Here is a 17,317-nt window from a genome sequence, read left to right on the forward strand (position 1 = left end):
TAACAGTTACATGGAATATAGAGATACAGTGAGTGTATGAGTCGGTTTCAATATGTTTTTTCCTGTTATATTTAACGAAAATTAAGAAAGAGAGGATGCATGAATATTATTCTTCTATGTTAATTTAATGAATTGGTGGAAAGCTGATGATGATTAACTGTTTATAACAATTGTGTGAATGATGGTAAACTAGTGACTTTCTGTAAACCAAGACCAGTTGTACATTGTGTGCTGGTGTATTATAAGGCTGCATTGTGCAAAAGGCTTTTTAATTGTGTTTATTGCAGATATTTCAGGAAAGAGAGTATGTAGATGATAGTTCTAATATTTATTTTGCATTAGCAATTTGCCATGTAATAAGGTAGATCTTTTTTATTAGTATATGCAGACACGTAGACATTTTCTTTTCCTCTCTCTTCTTTTATTTAAAAAAAAACACTGTTTCTTCACTTCAGAATCTCTTCTCTACCTCTGCTCTTGTCTGTTGTAAAGATTTAAGAATGAAAGGGGTGTTTGATGCCAAGTGATGTGAGCTGTATTTACTGAATTAAAGCAATATGTCATCGCCTCAATGAAATCTCTTCAATATTTGAATATTTTATCCCCTGATCTTTCTTCCGTTTAGAGATTGGAGTCTTAGGTACTTCAGGGTGGAATTCTATCGGCGGCTGTAAGTGGTTCGTTTATCGTGTGTGGTCGAGTAAGTGTGGAATGTTCGCATGCTGCAGCTTGCTGATAAAACCATCCCCAAAGCATGAAAATACACACATCTCGTTTTATGTATAGATATAATTGAGTTTGCGCATTTATATATAAATAAAATAAAGTTTATATCAAAAATTTTCCTGCTTCGCAGAAGGTTCTATGCACTTAACAAGAGAAAGACTAAGACACAAAGTAAGACAGGACCGAAATGTACATAACATACAGACAGCCCGATGTGTGTCCCAGCAAACGCCAGGTTCTCCTCACATCACAGACACATCAACACAACACAGACAAAATCCATGTAGTCATCTCTGTGTACTTAATGGCAATGTCAGGTCATTCTTCTGCCGGATGATATTCATAGAAGATACATCTACAGACCGGAAGTCATTGGACTAGAGCAAATCAGAACAAATCGTCAAAAAATGTCCACATTATCAAAAAATAGAAATTGCAATAAAATGCTGAAGCACGTGATTGGCACTGATGGAAAGTCTACCGAACGACTTGTACAAATGAAGAAACATGGAGTTAGCCAGAGAAGACTAACGGCGAGGAAAAGAAAAAACAGAAGGACACATGAAAATAAAGTCCAGTATGATGCCGATGGTGTCATAAAAAATACAGGTCGGTATAATAGGCAATACATGTACAACAAATCCAAGCAAAAAACAAAAATACGGAAAGGTGGCCGCCGCAAGTTTGTTAGGAGAAGGGAAACCACTCCCAAGTTTTATTTATATATAAGAATCACTGAATAATGTCCTTTATATTAAAGGATTTTATGGTACTGCTTGTATGTTTAAAAAAAAAAAAAAAAAAAAAAAAAAAGAAAAACCCAAAAAACAAAGAAGCCAAAAGTTGTTTGACTCAGGCTTCCATACAAAACACAAATGGTCTGTCAGCGCTGCTCCACCCGAGCTGCCTTGGCAGTCTTTCTCTAGTGTCCCTGGCTGTGTGGGTACCCGTGTTTGCATGTGAAGAGATTTACACCCGCCTACGGTGACGGGAAAGGAGCTGTGTATAGACACAGAAGTTTCTGTTTTGTAGTCAAGGAGTGTCTGATCTGACAACCAGTTGAAAGAGTAATGTTTATTTAGGGATGTGTCCCTCGTCAATGAACGTGCTCAGCTTGACGATCTCTACTTCACTCAGTCTAAACTCCTCCTCCAGAGCTTTCCGACTTATTCGTTTTAACAGTTTTCCATCGATGAGAGATTTCTTAAACTTTTTACAGTGTTTCTCTAAACCCAGCTCCTTCAGACGTCGACAAACATCGTCCACGGATAACTGTCCGATGTCGAAGCGGCTTGGATGACTGCGGACCGGTCTGTCGGACTTCGCCATCGCTTGGGAAAGGTTGGGATTGCTGTAGGCTGAGGATTGCATGAAGGTGTGAGTGCTTTCTCTTAATGCTCCAGTGCTTGTAGACCTCAGAGGTACTCGGTGAGAAACAGGTGGCAGTGCAGGCGCCTTCGAGGATGTTGGGGTAGCATCCCTTGAAGAGGGCGCCACCTGTGGGTGATGCGGAACAGGGGGAAGCACCTCTGCCGAGGGCTTTGACAGGACAGCTGTGACGCCATCATTTGACGCCTCTACCGAGGGTTTTGACAGGACAGCTGTGACGCCATCATTTGACGCTTCTACCGAGGGCTTTAACAAGACAGCTGTAACGCCATCATTTGATGAAATCGAAACAGGCTCCTGGGATTTTGCGACATACTGTACAGTTTGAGAATCCCCCTCCAGGTTTTCCTTTGTGAGAATTCTATTTTTGTCATCAACGTCAGACGGAGGGAGAACGTACACGTGACTGTCTCTGTCATGGGGCCACAGGGTCTCGTACTGCGGGTCCTGATCCTCATCTTCTTTCGTCTTCAGCGGGGAGTTCAGCGGTCCGTCGCCTTGTCGTTGTCGTGGTCTTTTCATCACGATGTCGATGAAGGTGTCCTCATCTATATAATCAGGAATGTCCGTTTCCTTCTTAATCTTGATTTTCTTGCTGATTAAAGCAAGTTCTGCAATAACAACAAAACTTCAGTTGTTATTTTTTATTCTCACCCGTGCTGCCTTGGCAGCCTCTTATAGTCTATATACATATATCGTAACAATTCGTGACATTGCATTATTCAACTCCCCAATACTGAAGATATCATACAGAATGCATTTGACATGCAAGCATACATGAACCTTCGATAGTAAGTATATAAACTTAACATCACAAAGTTTGGGTGCCGCCCATATCTTAAAACGTTGACAACCCATGTTTACAGATGACATCTATCACTCCTTTTGAAAGAACTTCTTGGTTTAACCATACTTATGGGTTATAAGCCTATTTGCATTTTTATTGCCTCGTTTATTTGCCTGGTGCGTCAAGCATAAACAATAATTGATGTTTACTTAGGTTATGTGTTGAACTGAATCGAAGGCCATCTTTAAGTCTACACAACAGGGATAAGGTTTTGTGGGTTTACTGAGTTAGTGAGTGTTTTACTCCCACTGTCTCTGTTTTTGTAGTACAAGCATAAATATGGCTCAGTCATGCAAATAACAAAAATATACAATTACCTTTCATAAATGGATCCTGTCGAGGAGAGACACCTTTAGTAGCTTGGACATAAGAGGTGATGAGTTCCTTCAGCGTATCTTGACCCTCGCTTCCTCCTTCGAGTCCCTCCACCAGGGATATCCCCAGTCTCCGAAATCGACAGGGCAGGGCCACAATTTTGTTCGTCACCTTTCCATCTGAGGTGAAATAGAAAATAGAAAAATTCAAATAAAAACAATAAAGGCCTGTGTGCGTGCGGGCGCAAGTGTGTGCGAGTGTTCCAGCATATCCTCAGCTAATTGCTCGCGTGTGTGTGTGTGTGTGTGTGTGTGTGTGTGTGTGTGTGTGTGTGTGTGTGTGTGTGTGTGTGTGTGTGTGTGTGTGTGTGTGTGTGTGTGTGTGTGTGTGTGTGTGTGAAGATAATTCAAAATAGCTCGCGTCTTCTTCCCTTACCATCATTTTGAATTAACAAGCAGCCGATGAAGGGCTCCAGGTACACCGACACGAGTGTCAGGTCTCCGAAGTACTCGTGTGTCCTGTGATCGCGACCCACAGTGAACACAAGGTGCTCTTGCTGGTAGAAGCTCAGCCTCACGGGAAGGGTCATCGTCTTCACGACATCGTCAAGAGTCGTCACCTTCCCCTCGCCTTTGTTTACAGGATCTTAATAAATGAAATTAACACAATATTACTAAAGTCTTTGACAAAATAGTTTGCAGCATATATTGCAGGAAAATCAAGGGAAAACATGAAATACTCATGAGCTCACATAAAAGTAAGTAGTGAAAATAGTTAGAAGATACGTAGTTGTAAAATAATTCACTGCAAGGTCGGTGTAATGATTTATTCGATCTGAAGGTAAAATAGTTTGCGATAACAGACCATTCACTGCAGCTGGTACACCATGAGAACTTAACCTCGGACTGAAAGTGAAAAAACACGAGACACAGAATGAAATAAGGAATGATTTAAACCTTTGACTCTAAAAAGAATTGAAGACAGCAGTGGTAGACTGAGGGTTCTGTCATGAGAGTCGTGTAGTAGTACTCTCCTGTGAAAAGCCCTCTGGAAGGCGAACACTACCTGCAGCAAATGTAGAACATTGAAAACAAAATTTGCAATACAGGGAGACAACTGAGCAAGATGTTAATCACGTGTACAAGTGTGTGTGTGTGTGTCCACGTTTTCATTTTCTCTGACCATCCTAGACTACTCGCTAGAAATGTCAACATTCCTACCTGCCCAGTCTCAAACTGTTCCAGATGGTTGATACCCGGTTTGCTGGGGGCGGGAGAGAACCCCGAGCTCACGACTAGCAACAAGGGCAGGTCCCCCAACATTCCGTTAAAAACATCTCTGGAGGTGAAGGTCTTAGACTCTGTCCACGTGAAAAATCTTTGACTCTTAGAGGATTGTTCTTCTGTGTTCTGAAAAAGGAGATAAAATGGATAGAACTTCGTATTTATGTATATATTTATGTTTGCATGTATGTATTATGATGTGCAAAAATGTACCGTGTGGTGTGTGTGTAAATGCAGGTGGGAAGGTATAGCTCTCTCTATATATATATATCTTCAATCTAAGTAGCTATGTGGTTGCAAGTCTTCAAAGAGCAGTTTAAGGTGAGATACATGTAAGCTGATTTTTAAAAGCTAATGGCAACAAAATATTTTAAATGTGAGTGTCTATAGCTTACGTGTTAAATCGTATTTACTTTCAACACCTTGTATAACTGCATGAGGACAATAAAGTTTGATAAGGGACGGAATACTGCGAGCTCACTTATCATACACGCATAGGCCCTCTGCTCTCGTCACCTCAGACAGTTGTACATGACAGAATTGCTCTCATCTACAATCTACAAAGTCAGGTTAGCAGGTAGAGAGGTCACGTGATCCATGTCGAGACGCGGCGATGTCATCTGGCGACACCACCAGGCTCCTTGTGAAGACCACACTACGGCTTCTACATGGAAAAACTACTACTACCTACTCCCCTCAAACATTCACAAACAAACAAAGCACTGCTAACTTCAACAGCTCAGTGCTTTAGCTTTACAGAAATACATGTCAGCACCATAATACAAGCAGTCACGTGATTCGACATATTAAAGACAGTTCACACAGCAACAGCTTATGTGTTTAAAATATACTAGCTCTGATTGCAACTCTAGTTCATTTCAACTCGTATAAACACTCGTGTATATCGGTTATTTTAAAATAATATCCAGTGAAAATAGAAATTTTTCTAAAGCTGCAAAGGTGACGGGACTTAGTGAAGAGAATAGTTGTTTAAACTCAGCGCTAGACTCACCACCACACAGCCTTCACAAGTGAGCAGCTATGATAGCAAAAACTTAAATGGGTGGAGTTGATATAAGATACAAACAAAATGACGATGACAAACCTCAGTTTGACAAGACATGATGAACAGGCAGCAAAGACCTGAAGACCCGTGTTTACACCTTCCCTAACTAGCAGGAAGTACACTAGGAGATCACATGACCGTCACTGACTTGCTGACTAACCTGCTTTCACGACCTCACCTCCTGAAGAGGTGCAATAAAACTTCATTGTCACCAAACACTCCGAGCTTGACGATCTCTGCTTCACTCAGTTGTAGCTTCCCCTCCTCCGGCGCTTTCCCACCGACTCGTTTCACCAGTTTTCCATCGATGAAATATTTTCTTAAAGACTTTACCTCTGAAGGTTGGAGTCCAACTCTGGGTCCTTCAGATTTTTCCCAAGTAAGTAATAAATGTCGGAACGGTTTAAATAACCTTTGACTAGTCTGACAAAACATTTAGTCTCCAAGCTGCATCAACCCAGTGGTCGCTTCAGCTCTTCTTAATCTTAAGAAGTTTGTATTCAAACCAGGTTTATTATTTATTTAAGACTGTCTACAATGCGGACAACGAAACATACGGGGCTGTTCATACTCGGTGAATCCTATTTATACTTGAACAGAGGTTTATTCTTAGAAAATTCTGATTACAACGATTATTAATATCACATCATGTCCTGTCTTCAAATTTTTTTTAAAAATTGAAAACTGTGTAAATAAAGAGTAGGAATTTCATTACATATTTATATCTGTTTATCCAATGTTGTTTTTAATTCAAAAAGCTTTGCTTTCAAACTATTTGAGTACCACATTCAGACACTTAACATCATACCAACGATCAATGACAATCTACAAAACTAAATATTTTCTTAATTAAGTTTCGTTTCAATATATTTTTCTGTCACACAGTCAGCGGTCACTCTATTATGAGAGAAACGGATTAGTAAAAACTTGATAGATTTATAGTTTCGACTGATTACAGAATAAAAGAATATGATTCAATAATAGCTTCTCAACTATATAAGAAAATAAAGCAGTCTTAGTAGTCACGTGAGCATGTCTCCACACATTATAAAGTCTTATTCCATGGATTTTTTTTTTTTTGTTTCACTCTCCCCGTATCAAAATGCTCGAACATGACAAAAGTTGTAACATCCATTTTCTAAAGTAACAAAAGAGACAATGGTAAAAATTAATTTGGTAATGTAAGATCAATACTTGGTTGTTAATGAATCGCTGAAAACTATTTGATGTTAGAGCAAATAACAAGAGTAAGTCAAGCTTGATGGAAGTGGGTTTGGCGCTGATCTGTACACTGTCATGGCGATGTACAGAAGACACACGTCGTCTTCATTCACAGTCTGTATCTATCCACACTTATCTGTTGGAAATGTGAAACTCTTAATTACATTTCCACACATAAAAATACCCATATTAATTTTTTTTAATTTACAAGAAGTTTATGAATTGAAAAAAGAAATGGCCACGATGCCTCGCTCTGGTCTGCTCCCTACTGAACATGCCAGTAGTAGTTAACGTGTGGTTTGTTACTAGCCATCATCACAAACTTGCACTTCACAACTATGTAGGTAAAGGTAAAGCTCATCACAGGACTTTTTTTAGGTCAGTTTCTGGAAGCCAGCTTTAAGTACCCATTCACTTACTATTTTGCTGCCTTACCTCCCCAAGACATTGTTTATTGAGGGATGTGTCCCTCGTCAATAAAGGCGCTGAGCTTGACGATCTCTACTTCACTCAGTCTAAACTCCTCCTCCAGAGCTTTCCGACTTATTCGTTTTAACAGTTTTCCATCGATGAGAGATTTCTTAAACTTTTTACAGTGTTTCTCTAAACCCAGCTCCTTCAGCCGTCGACACACATCGTCCACAGATAACCGTTCGACGTCAAAACGGCGAAGTTGCCTTAGGGCTGGTCTGGCCGACCTTGGCATGGCCTGGTCGGGGACTTGAAAAAGGTTTGGTCTGCTGGACGCTGAAGACAGCATCAAGGTTTGCGGCTTTTGACTGTCTTCGCTTGAGCTTGTAGACCTCAGAGGTACTCTGTGAGAAACAGGTGGCAGTGCAGGCGCCTTCGAGGATGTTGCAGTAGCATCCCTTGACGCCTCTGCCGAGGGCTTTGACAGGACAGCTGTGACGCCATCACGTGACGAAAGCGAAACAGGCTCCTGGGATTTTGCCACAGTCTGTACAGTTTGAGAATCCCCCTCCAGGTTTTCCTTTGTGAGAATTCTATTTTTGCCATCAACGTCAGACAGAGGGAGAACGTACACGTGACTGTCTCTGTCATGGGGCCACAGGGTCTCGTACTGCGGCTCCTCATCTTCTCTCGTCGTCGTTGGGGAGTTCAGCGGAAATTCGTCTTGTCGTTGTCGTGGCCTTTTCATCACGATGTCGATGAAGGTGTCCTCATCTATATAATCAGGAATGTCTGTTTCCTTCTTAATCTTGATTTTCTTGCTGATTAAAGCCAGTTCTGCAATAACAACAAAACTTTAGTTATTAGTCATTATTCACATTCTATAAAACAGACGTCAAATTAATGCATTCCACAGCCTGTTTTATGTTCAATACTGACGATATGATTTAAAATACATTTGACATCCATGCCAACATCAGCTACATGTTCAGAGGGTAGAGTTCACACTTCACATTACAAATTTTTGTTGTCCTCCTTATCTCAGCACAGTTGTGCATAAAACAAGCTAGTTGTTCTTAGTGCGTTATTGCATGACAGTACTTGCACGAGATACTGTTCTTTATTGTGTGAGATGACACTTTTGAGAAAGACTGGGATAAAATCTACGTATCAAAGGAATATAAAAGGAATTAAACCTCGTTCTCTGTAAGATTCATGCAGGAAGGACATTTGCTAGTACTCTCTGTACTAACCTGTACAAAACGATGTTTGTACGCATTTATATCACTCTCTCATAGACGGGAAGGTGTTAGAGCATCCATGAAGTCTTGTACTTTTTCCAGAATCAAAATACAACTCTGGCATGAGAGTGAAAATATGAGACTGGTATAGCTGAAAACGTCTACTGTGTCTCGTGTTTGCAAACTTGTTTGCACCACGACATCTATCAATCTGAGTTTGAATGTAGAAAGAAAAATGTAATGGTCTTCTACTTCATGCCCTTACGATTCTAAGGCTTTTTGCATTTTTTTGCCTAGTTAGTTTTGCCTGGTGCATCAGGTTTTACCAACTAATGATGTTTTCTTAGGCATATTAGCCGAAGGCATTTCCGGCAGTCGTGGTCAGAATTTCAGTTCGCATATAGCAATTAACCAGGAGTGGATAATGTACATGTATCACATGTGATGGTGTATGAATTGGGACATTCAGATACCTCTTACACGCATGAAGATGTACTTTTTTAGAAGAATATCATTATAAAGGACTCACCATACCTTGGATGCATACAAAAGAAAGTTGTTTTCTACTACAGAATCAAATCACTTTTTTTAAAGTATAATTATACTTTCGATAGTTTCTAGGGTTATATGTCAACCTTTCATAAATGGATCCCGTCGAGAAGAGACACCTTTAGTAGCTTGGACATAAGAGGTGATGAGTTCCTTCAAAGTATCGCGACCCTCGCTTCCTCCTTCGAGTCCCTCCACCAGGGATACCCCCAGTATCCGAAGTCGACAGGGCAGGGCCACAATTTTGTTCGTCACCTTTCCATCTGAGGTGAAATAGAAAACAGAAAAAAGAGAAAAGAAAGAAAAACGCATTTTATTGAGGGCGTTTGTGTGCATGCGTTTGAGCACGTGTTCAATAATATGATCGCCAAAAACATAGTATGTATAACTATGTGTGCGTGCCTACACGTATGTGTGTGTGTGAGAGAGAGAGAGAAGATAATTCAGAACAGCTCACGTCTTCTTCCCTTACCATCATTTTGAATTAACAAGCAGCCGATGAAGGGCTCCAGGTACACCGACACGAGTGTCAGGTCTCCGAAGTACTCGTGTGTCCTGTGATCGCGACCCACAGTGAACACAAGGTGCTCTTGCTGGTAGAAGCTCAGCCTCACGGGAAGGGTCATCGTCTTCACTACATCGTCAAGCGTCGTCACCTTCCCCTCGCCTTTGTTTTCAGGATTATAGTAAATGAAATTATTAATACAACAAGACTAAACTCTTTGACACAGAGTAGTTTTCAGCACATGGTACAAAAACAGTCAGCCGAGACAGTGAGCAGAGTATGGCACATATATTGGTTGTTACAAAAATAAAAGACAAGAAATAATCATAAACTCACATAAGGATAACATTTAACCTAAGACTGTAAAAAAAAAAATATGCGACGCATCATTAAGTCACGAATTATTAAACCTTTGACTCTGAAAAGAGTTGAAGACAGCAGTGGTAGACTGAGGGTCCTGCCATGAGAGTCGTGTAGTAGTACTCTCCTGTGAAAAGCCCTCTGGAAGGCGAACAGTACCTGCAGCAAATGTAGAAAAAAGAAACACAGTTCAAGTATACAACTGAATGAGATTTTAATGACAAGACAAGTGCTAGTGTGTGTGTGTGTGTGAGAGAGAGAGAGAGAGAGAGAGTATATGTGTGCTTCTGTGTGTCGTTGCGTTTATGTCCTAGACTAGCCGATAGAAATGTCAACATTCTTACCTGCCCAGTCTCAAACTGCTCCAGATGGTTGATACCCGGTTTGCTGGGGGCGGGAGAGAACCCCGAGCTAACGACTAGTAACAAGGGCAGGTCCCCCAACATTCCGTTAAAAACATCTCTGGAGGTGAAGGTTTTTGACTCTGTCCAGGTGAAAAATCTTTGACTCTTAGAGGATTGTTCTTCTGTGTTCTGAAAAGGGAGATAAAATGGATAGAACTTCGTATCTATGTATATATTTATGCTCGCATGTATGTATGGTGTACAAAAATGTACCGTGTTGTTTTGTGTAGTATGTTTATTTATATGTGTGAATGCAGGTGGGAAGGTACAGCTCTCTCTCTCTCTCTATATATATATACAATCTAAGTAGCTATTTAGTTGCAAGCCTTCAAAGAACAGTTTAATGTGAGATACATGTAAGCTGATTTTTAAGAGCTAATGGCAACACAATATTTTTAAATGTGTCTTTATAGCTTACTTGTTAATTTATATTTACTTTCAACACCTTGTATAACTGCATGGGGACAGTAAAGTTTGATAAGGGGCGGAATACTGAGAGCTCACTTATCATACTCGCATAGGCCCTCGGCTGTCGTCACCTCAAACAGTTGTACATGACAGAATTGCTCTCATCTACAATCTACAGTCAGGTTAGCAGGTAGAGAGGTCACGTGATCTATGTCGAGACTCGGCGATGTCATCTGACGACACCACCAGGCTATTTGTGAAGACCACACGACAGCTTCTACATGGAGAAACTACTACCTAATCCCCTCAAGCATTCACTAACAAACAAACAAAGCACTGCTAACTTCAACAGCTCAGTGCTTGAGCTTTACAGATACATATCAGCATCGTGATACAAGCAGTCGCATGATTCGACATGTTAAAGACAGTTTAGAAACAGCTTATGTTATGTGTTTGAAATATACTCGTTCTGATTGGAACTCTAGTTCACTTCAACTCGTATAAACACCCGTATAAACACCCATATAAACACCCGTGTATATCGGTTATTTTAAAATAAAATCCAGTGAAAGTTGAACTTTTTCTGAAGTTGTGAAGGTGACGGGACTTGGTGAAGAGAATCGTTAAATTTAACAATTAATGCCTAGAACTAACGATAAACAATTAGCCATCAGAAGTGAGCAATCACTAATGGGGAGGTAATATTATATTTAAAATCAAATATTACAAACAAATGACGATGACAAACCTTAGTTTGACGAGACATAATGTACTGGCCTCAAATACCTGCAACCCTATGCTATACCTTTGAGAGCTAGCAGGAAGTGGATACGGAGGTCACGTGACAACGCGTCCCTGTCAACAGTTGTAAGAGTACTCGGGTACAAGGGGCAATGATATTTGCCAGCTGTCAACCAGCCGTCGTATACCGGTTTATCATTGTTTATCATTGTTTGTCCAGGGGTGTGTTCTTTGTCAACAAACAAGCCGAGCTTGATCTCATTACTTCACTCAGTTTAAGTTTCTCCTCCGGCCCTTTCTGACATTTTTCAAGTTTTTCATCGATAAGAGATTGTGTTTATAACTTTACCGTGTTTCTCTAACATTATATACATTATCTAACACAGGGAGATATCCTTACAAACAACTGTTCGATGTCGTAGCGGTTGAGATGATGTTGGACTGGTATGACCCACCCTACAAGACTCTCAGGCGTTGAAAACCGCATCAACACAGTGGTGGCTTAGACCTTCTGAATCTTAAGAAGTTTATATTAAAACCATGCTTCTTGCTTTAATACAGACTGCATTTGTTAAACACTTTTATTCCACAATACATTACAAGTATAGCACATACATACATAGAATGTTTTAAGAAGTATACATGCATACAACAACATAGTGAACACATAAGATAATATGAATACAAAGCTATTCATCTGCTACAATGTAAGCAAAAGTTTCATTTACCTGCCTTCTTTCAACACTTTCCGGACTAAAAAGGCAGATGTCACAGAAATACTGGTTAAATTTGCATAAATCATATCAGTCTGTAACATTTGCTGTATATGGCATTTATCTCTAAGCCACCCTGTTACTTTAAAAGTTCTCTTTTTCGCGAATGATACCGTTATTTAAATGACTAAATGGGGGCCACTGCTTCTGAAAGAATATTTGTGTGCTTTTACTAGATGCCACAAATTGTTCCACAATATATCGGGATAGTTGGATATTAAGATTAATTTATTAATGGTGCTGTCTTTCTAATGGGTGAATGACTAGTGTGTCGGTCGGGTGACTGAATGCTTCTCACCTCTTGCTCTCAGCCTCAGCTACATGCTAGCACCGACTATTTAGTAAAAATCCTTCCCCAAGACTACTTGTCGTCAAGTATCCATTCCCGCCAGCTGGGTGGACTGGGGGAGGTGAGCTGAGTGCCTCTCAGAATGAACGTCAGCGTTGTAACCACTCAGCTCTCCTCTAAAACCTGCATTGTGTTATGATAGTCATTGTTTATCTAGGGATGTGTCCCTCGTCAATAAAGGCGCTGAGCTTGACGATCTCTACTTCACTCAGTCTGAAATCCTCCCTCAAAGCTCTCCGAGTTATTCGTTTCAACAGTTTTCCGTCGATGAGAGATTTCTTAAACTTTTTACAGTGTTTCTCTAACCCTAGGTCCTCCAGACGTCGACACACATCGTCAACAGACAACCTTTCGATGTTGAAATGCTTAATGTGACCTTTGGCTGGTCTGGCGGACCTTGACATTGCCTGGTCAGGGACTCGGGAAGGGTTTGGTCTGCTGGACGCTGCATGCTTCGTGAAGGTTTGTGGATGTTCACTTGCTTCTCCAGGACGTGCAGACCTCAGAGGTACTCGGTGAGAAACAGGTGGCAGTGGAGGCGCCTTCGAGGATGATGGAGTAGCATCCCTTGACGAGGGTGCCACTGGGCGACTGGGAAGAGGCGGCGGAGGTGTCGCCAATGCTTTTGTGGAAGATTCAGATTTGAATTCCTTTGATGGGGGCGCCACTTCCGGCCGATACGGAATAGGTGGGGAGACATTCCATTCTGTCGATCCCTTCAGGTGAGCTTTTGCGATGACATCCCTTGACGAAGAGATTGACCGAAGGGTCTGCACAGCAGGGTTAGTTCTCCACGTTGAAGAAATTCCTTTCAAGTTTCCTTCTGTTGGAAAATCTTTCACGGCATCAAAGTGAGACTGAGGGAGATGGTACATGTGAGTGTCTCTGTTTGGGGGCCACAGTGTCTCGTACTGAGGCCTCTCCAGGTCTCTTCTTGTCTGCAGGTCCTTCACATGTCCATCGTCTTGTGGCTGACGTGGCACTTTGATCAGGATGTTTATGAATGTGTCCTCATCTATGTAATCGGGAATATCAGTTTCCTTCATGATCGGGGCTTTTCTGCTAACAAAAGCGAGTTCTGCAATAATAACAAATCATCATCATCATCATCATCATCATCATCATCATCATCATCATCATCATCATCATCATCATCATCAATATCATCCTCATCATCATTGTTATCATCATCTTATATGGTATGTGAGAAAGAATATAATATACACTATAAGACATTGGTTTCTTTCTTTTTCTTGATATAATCCCCATCATGTGTTTGTCTGTGCGTCTGACTATGCGATGTGTGTAAGAGAAATGCACGACTAGATGTAATTCACTTACCTTTGAAAAAAGGATCTTCCGGAAGAGAGAACTTCTCAGCAGTCTCCACATAAGTCTTAAGGAGACCTCTGAACCTCTCCTGACGCCCACTTTCTCCTTGGATTCCTTTCACCAGTGAAATTCCCAACTGCCGCAGTCGGCAGGGCAAAGAAACGACTTGGTTTGTGACCTGTCCGTCTGAGTTAAAATATAAAATAAGTTCTGTGGGAAAGAGCGACAAGGTGTGCGTATAGACCTGTATATATATATATGTTAGTGCGTTTGTGTGTTTTTATGTATGATTGATTTGTACGTGCAATGTGTTCAAGAAAGTCTTACCTTCATTTCCAATCAACAAACAGCAGATGAAAGGCTCCAGGTACACCGACACGAGTGTCAGGTCTCCGAAGTACTCGTGTGTCCTGTAGCTGCGGTCCACGATGAAGAGCAGGTCCTCCTTCTGGGCAAAGCTCAGCCTCACGGGAAGGGTCATCGTCTTCACTACATCGTCAAGCTTCGTCGCCTTGTCTTCGCCTTTTGTACAGGAGCAAAGTCAAATAAACTGATTACTGAATACCACTAAAGCTAATACTAATTTTTGACCGAGAGACTACTTTCACATACCCTGCAAGACAATAAAAACAGTCACTGAAATGGAACAGATTTGTTTGTAAGAAACATTCATTTCTGATGAGGAAGATAAAAAATATATACATTAAATGAACATAACAAGCAAGAACAACCTCTTACGAAATAAAGTCCACAATTATGTGAGCCACGAAGACTAGTCACCACTGTTCACGCTGCTGTTACAATGTAATACAACCATCGACATGTAAATAAAACTTTACTAGATAAACACATTTGCCAGCTCAAACACATCTCAAGTACCATTAACTCTGAAGAGAATGGGCGATAACAATGGAAGACTCAGTGTCCTGTCTTGAGAGTCGTGTAACAGCACTCTTCTTTGAAAAGCCCTCTGGAAGGCAAACAGCATCTGCAACAAATGTTAAAAAGGAAATGAAGTTCTTGATTTGCCGCATGCAATAAAATCTGTTTTCAAGAAAGGAAATGGAAGCATTCTTACCTCCCCGGTCTCGAACTTTTCCATGTGGTTAACCCGAGGTCCGCTAGAGTTGCGGTAGAAGCCGGAAGTGACGGAGAGAAGCAAGGGCAAGTCACCTGCCATTCCGTTGAAGACATTTCTGACAGTGAACATTCTAGACATCTTCCAGGTGAACATCGGCTTTGTCATTGCAGGCCGTGTGTCGTCCTGACACAGAAAAGGAGGGAATGGATGAAACTGTGTCATTCTGGCCCTCGCGTACTTCTCAATTTACTGTCAAACAGGTGCACGAACACACACACACAATGAAGGGTAGTCTCGGGAATCTTTTGTCGTTGTGGAAGAAGCTGACGTATAGTCATTTAGACATATATAGAAATAGTTTGTATAGACTTACAGACCTGTAGACTATACGCTTTCGTGTTAAATACATTGTCTAGAATTAGAACTCTGTACACTGTACACCATTTCACTGTGTGTGTGTGTGTGAGGGAGAGAGCGAAAGTGAAAGTCATACATATTTCAGTGATGCACCGGCTGGTTCTGTACATATGTGAAGTATTGAAGAAAAATATGCTACACACACTACTGTGAGTCCGTCTGACTGGCTAATATATATATAATACAGTCACACATACTTCCCTAACTGCGTGAAGACAAGGAAGTTTGATAAGGGAATGAACAGATTTGGATTCATTCTTTCTACAGTGCATGCTCTCACCTGTCGTCTGCTAGACAATATGTAATAAAGCCGCCAACCTGACCAAATGTCAGCCGATATGCAGTGTTGTCCATAGGAATGGGAATCCCATGGGAATCCCATGGGAAACGTCCCATGGGACGGGATGGGATGGGACAGCACACATTTGTATTTCCCATGGTAGTCGATACTTGATATTGCAAAATAAATTTACTGTTATTTCATTCATCAAGGATTTAAATCTTTCCTCTGAATCATCTATTGTATGTGAAGTAGCAGGAATTATAGAACAAAAGCCGAAAAGTGGTTTTCAGTGTTGTCCATAGGATTGTTAATACCATGGGAATCCCATGGGAAACATCCCGTGGGATGGGACGGGATGGGACAGGAATAAATTGCCATGGGACGGGATGGGACGGGATAGAAAAATATGTCCCATGGACAACCCTGGTGTTTACCCTCTCTGTGAATGCGATGTTTGTATATCGAGAAGGTGTGTTCACTTGTTGTTTTGTTTGGAAATTACATCTTGTTTTACTCAATAAGAAGAAAATCCCACCCCAGTAGTCCTTTAAACAGTTTTTAAACCGACTCCACTGGTTGTGTGCGTCTAAATTGCGAAATCCACCCATCGTATGGCTTCATTTTACCTCCTTACACCATCTCCCTCCTGTTTTCTTTGCTCGCTTACAGTTATCATGGTATGGAAAAATAATGAAAATACAAAGTAATTTGTTCTGTGTGTACATTTTCGTCTATAAAATTCTCAACCATAAGCTATGAGGGGAGATAAATACTTGTACCGTGTATTTCGAGTATACTGCACACTTACACAAGGGAGACTTTCATTCTTTCTTTTCTACATATTGTGACAAAAATATCCTCGCCATCATATTGTTTGATTAACAATGATAGTTTCCAGTCATAATCTTTCATTAGACTTTGACTTTCCTTCCATTGATGCCATCCGTGTTTGTAGTCATCCATGTAGAGAACTTACATTCTGAGGCCATAATTGTTTCCAAATCACAGGCAAATCACATGCATGCAACCTTTTGTTATCTTCCATTTTTTCACAGTTGTTGAAAACCTTCCTATGTTAGATGCTGCAGATGCCTATAACATCCCGGTTATCTTAACGTATTTCCACGGTTTGTGTAAACCCCCAATAAATATTTACCTGCCATCTGGCAACATGCCGTTTTGTCTTGATGAATATATGAAGTAAGCGAGGGAGGGGTGACAGAAGAAGTGATTGAATGAGAGACTGAAAGAAAATGAGAGGGAGAGAAGTACGAATGAGGTCGTATGGAATTTGCATGCATTGTCTTTAAGTACACATGAAAATCATATCAGCTGCGACATCGACTGGGTCCAGTCAATTCAATAACCTGTGGAGGTGAGAGCAGAAAATTTCCCATCAGCCAGCACGCACAGGAAGCGAACCTCACACACGAAGGACAGCTCTCCAGGCAAACGACTTGGTATGATGGGAGGGATGCTGGCTTTATCGTGATGCCCCAGGCTACGACTGTCTGGTTCTCCGCTAACCTTTGACACTTAGCATTTAGCACAGAAAAGTGCGAAAAATCGATTTGTAAGCACTTTTCAAGAGGCCATTAAAGTGATAATCCCTGCGT

At 41.0% G+C, this 17,317-nt stretch overlaps 2 protein-coding genes across 2 annotated transcripts; both read right to left on the reverse strand.

Annotated features, from left to right (window-relative positions):
• Positions 1-1,094: 1,094 nt before the first annotated feature.
• LOC112562814 lies at positions 1,095-4,631 on the reverse strand. The gene is made up of 5 exons (XM_025236330.1): positions 4,498-4,631; positions 4,234-4,342; positions 3,713-3,922; positions 3,280-3,456; positions 1,095-2,726 (listed from the first exon to the last, which is right to left on the reverse strand). The coding sequence occupies exons 1-5, from the start codon at positions 4,597-4,599 to the stop codon at positions 1,801-1,803; spliced, it is 1,524 nt and encodes a 507-aa protein (XP_025092115.1). The 5' UTR covers positions 4,600-4,631; the 3' UTR covers positions 1,095-1,800.
• Positions 4,632-12,155: 7,524 nt separating this feature from the next.
• Positions 12,156-15,234, reverse strand: LOC112562585. The gene is made up of 5 exons (XM_025235902.1): positions 14,999-15,234; positions 14,800-14,908; positions 14,248-14,442; positions 13,930-14,106; positions 12,156-13,666 (listed from the first exon to the last, which is right to left on the reverse strand). Exons 1-5 carry the CDS (start codon positions 15,221-15,223, stop codon positions 12,738-12,740), a joined length of 1,635 nt encoding a protein of 544 aa, XP_025091687.1. The 5' UTR covers positions 15,224-15,234; the 3' UTR covers positions 12,156-12,737.
• Between the last annotated feature and the right edge of the window lie 2,083 nt (positions 15,235-17,317).

The sequence above is a fragment of the Pomacea canaliculata genome, linkage group LG4 (genome assembly GCF_003073045.1).
Source record: "Pomacea canaliculata isolate SZHN2017 linkage group LG4, ASM307304v1, whole genome shotgun sequence".
In the NCBI taxonomy this organism is placed as follows: Eukaryota; Metazoa; Mollusca; class Gastropoda; order Architaenioglossa; family Ampullariidae; genus Pomacea; species Pomacea canaliculata.